Consider the following 429-nt stretch of genomic DNA (forward strand, 5'->3'; position numbering starts at 1 on the left):
CAGGTCTCCACTGCTGTCGTTGAGCCCTACAACTCTATTCTCACCACCCATACCACCCTGGAACACTCCGACTGCGCTTTCATGGTCGACAACGAGGCTATCTATGATATCTGTCGTCGTAACTTGGACATTGAGCGACCAACATACACCAACCTGAACCGTCTGATTGGTCAGATTGTCAGCTCCATCACTGCCTCTCTCCGATTTGATGGTGCTCTGAATGTTGACTTGACCGAGTTCCAGACCAATTTGGTGCCCTACCCACGTATTCATTTCCCTCTGGCTACCTATGCCCCAGTCATCTCTGCTGAGAAGGCCTACCATGAGCAGCTGTCTGTTGCTGAAATCACCAACGCCTGCTTTGAGCCAGCTAACCAGATGGTGAAATGTGACCCCCGTCACGGTAAATACATGGCCTGTTGTATGTTA

The 429-nt window shown here is 50.6% G+C and overlaps 1 protein-coding gene across 1 annotated transcript; it reads left to right on the plus strand.

Moving 5' to 3' along the window:
- Positions 1-3: 3 nt before the first annotated feature.
- Positions 4-423, plus strand: LOC110440648 (tubulin alpha-1 chain-like; the record flags this gene model as incomplete). Its single annotated transcript, XM_021483814.1, has 1 exon — positions 4-423. A coding segment is annotated over one exon (420 nt), but the record flags the coding sequence as incomplete, so codon positions are not given.
- Positions 424-429: the final 6 nt, after the last annotated feature.

This window comes from Mizuhopecten yessoensis, unplaced genomic scaffold (genome assembly GCF_002113885.1).
Source record: "Mizuhopecten yessoensis strain PY_sf001 unplaced genomic scaffold, ASM211388v2 scaffold668725, whole genome shotgun sequence".
Taxonomy (NCBI): domain Eukaryota; kingdom Metazoa; phylum Mollusca; class Bivalvia; order Pectinida; family Pectinidae; genus Mizuhopecten; species Mizuhopecten yessoensis.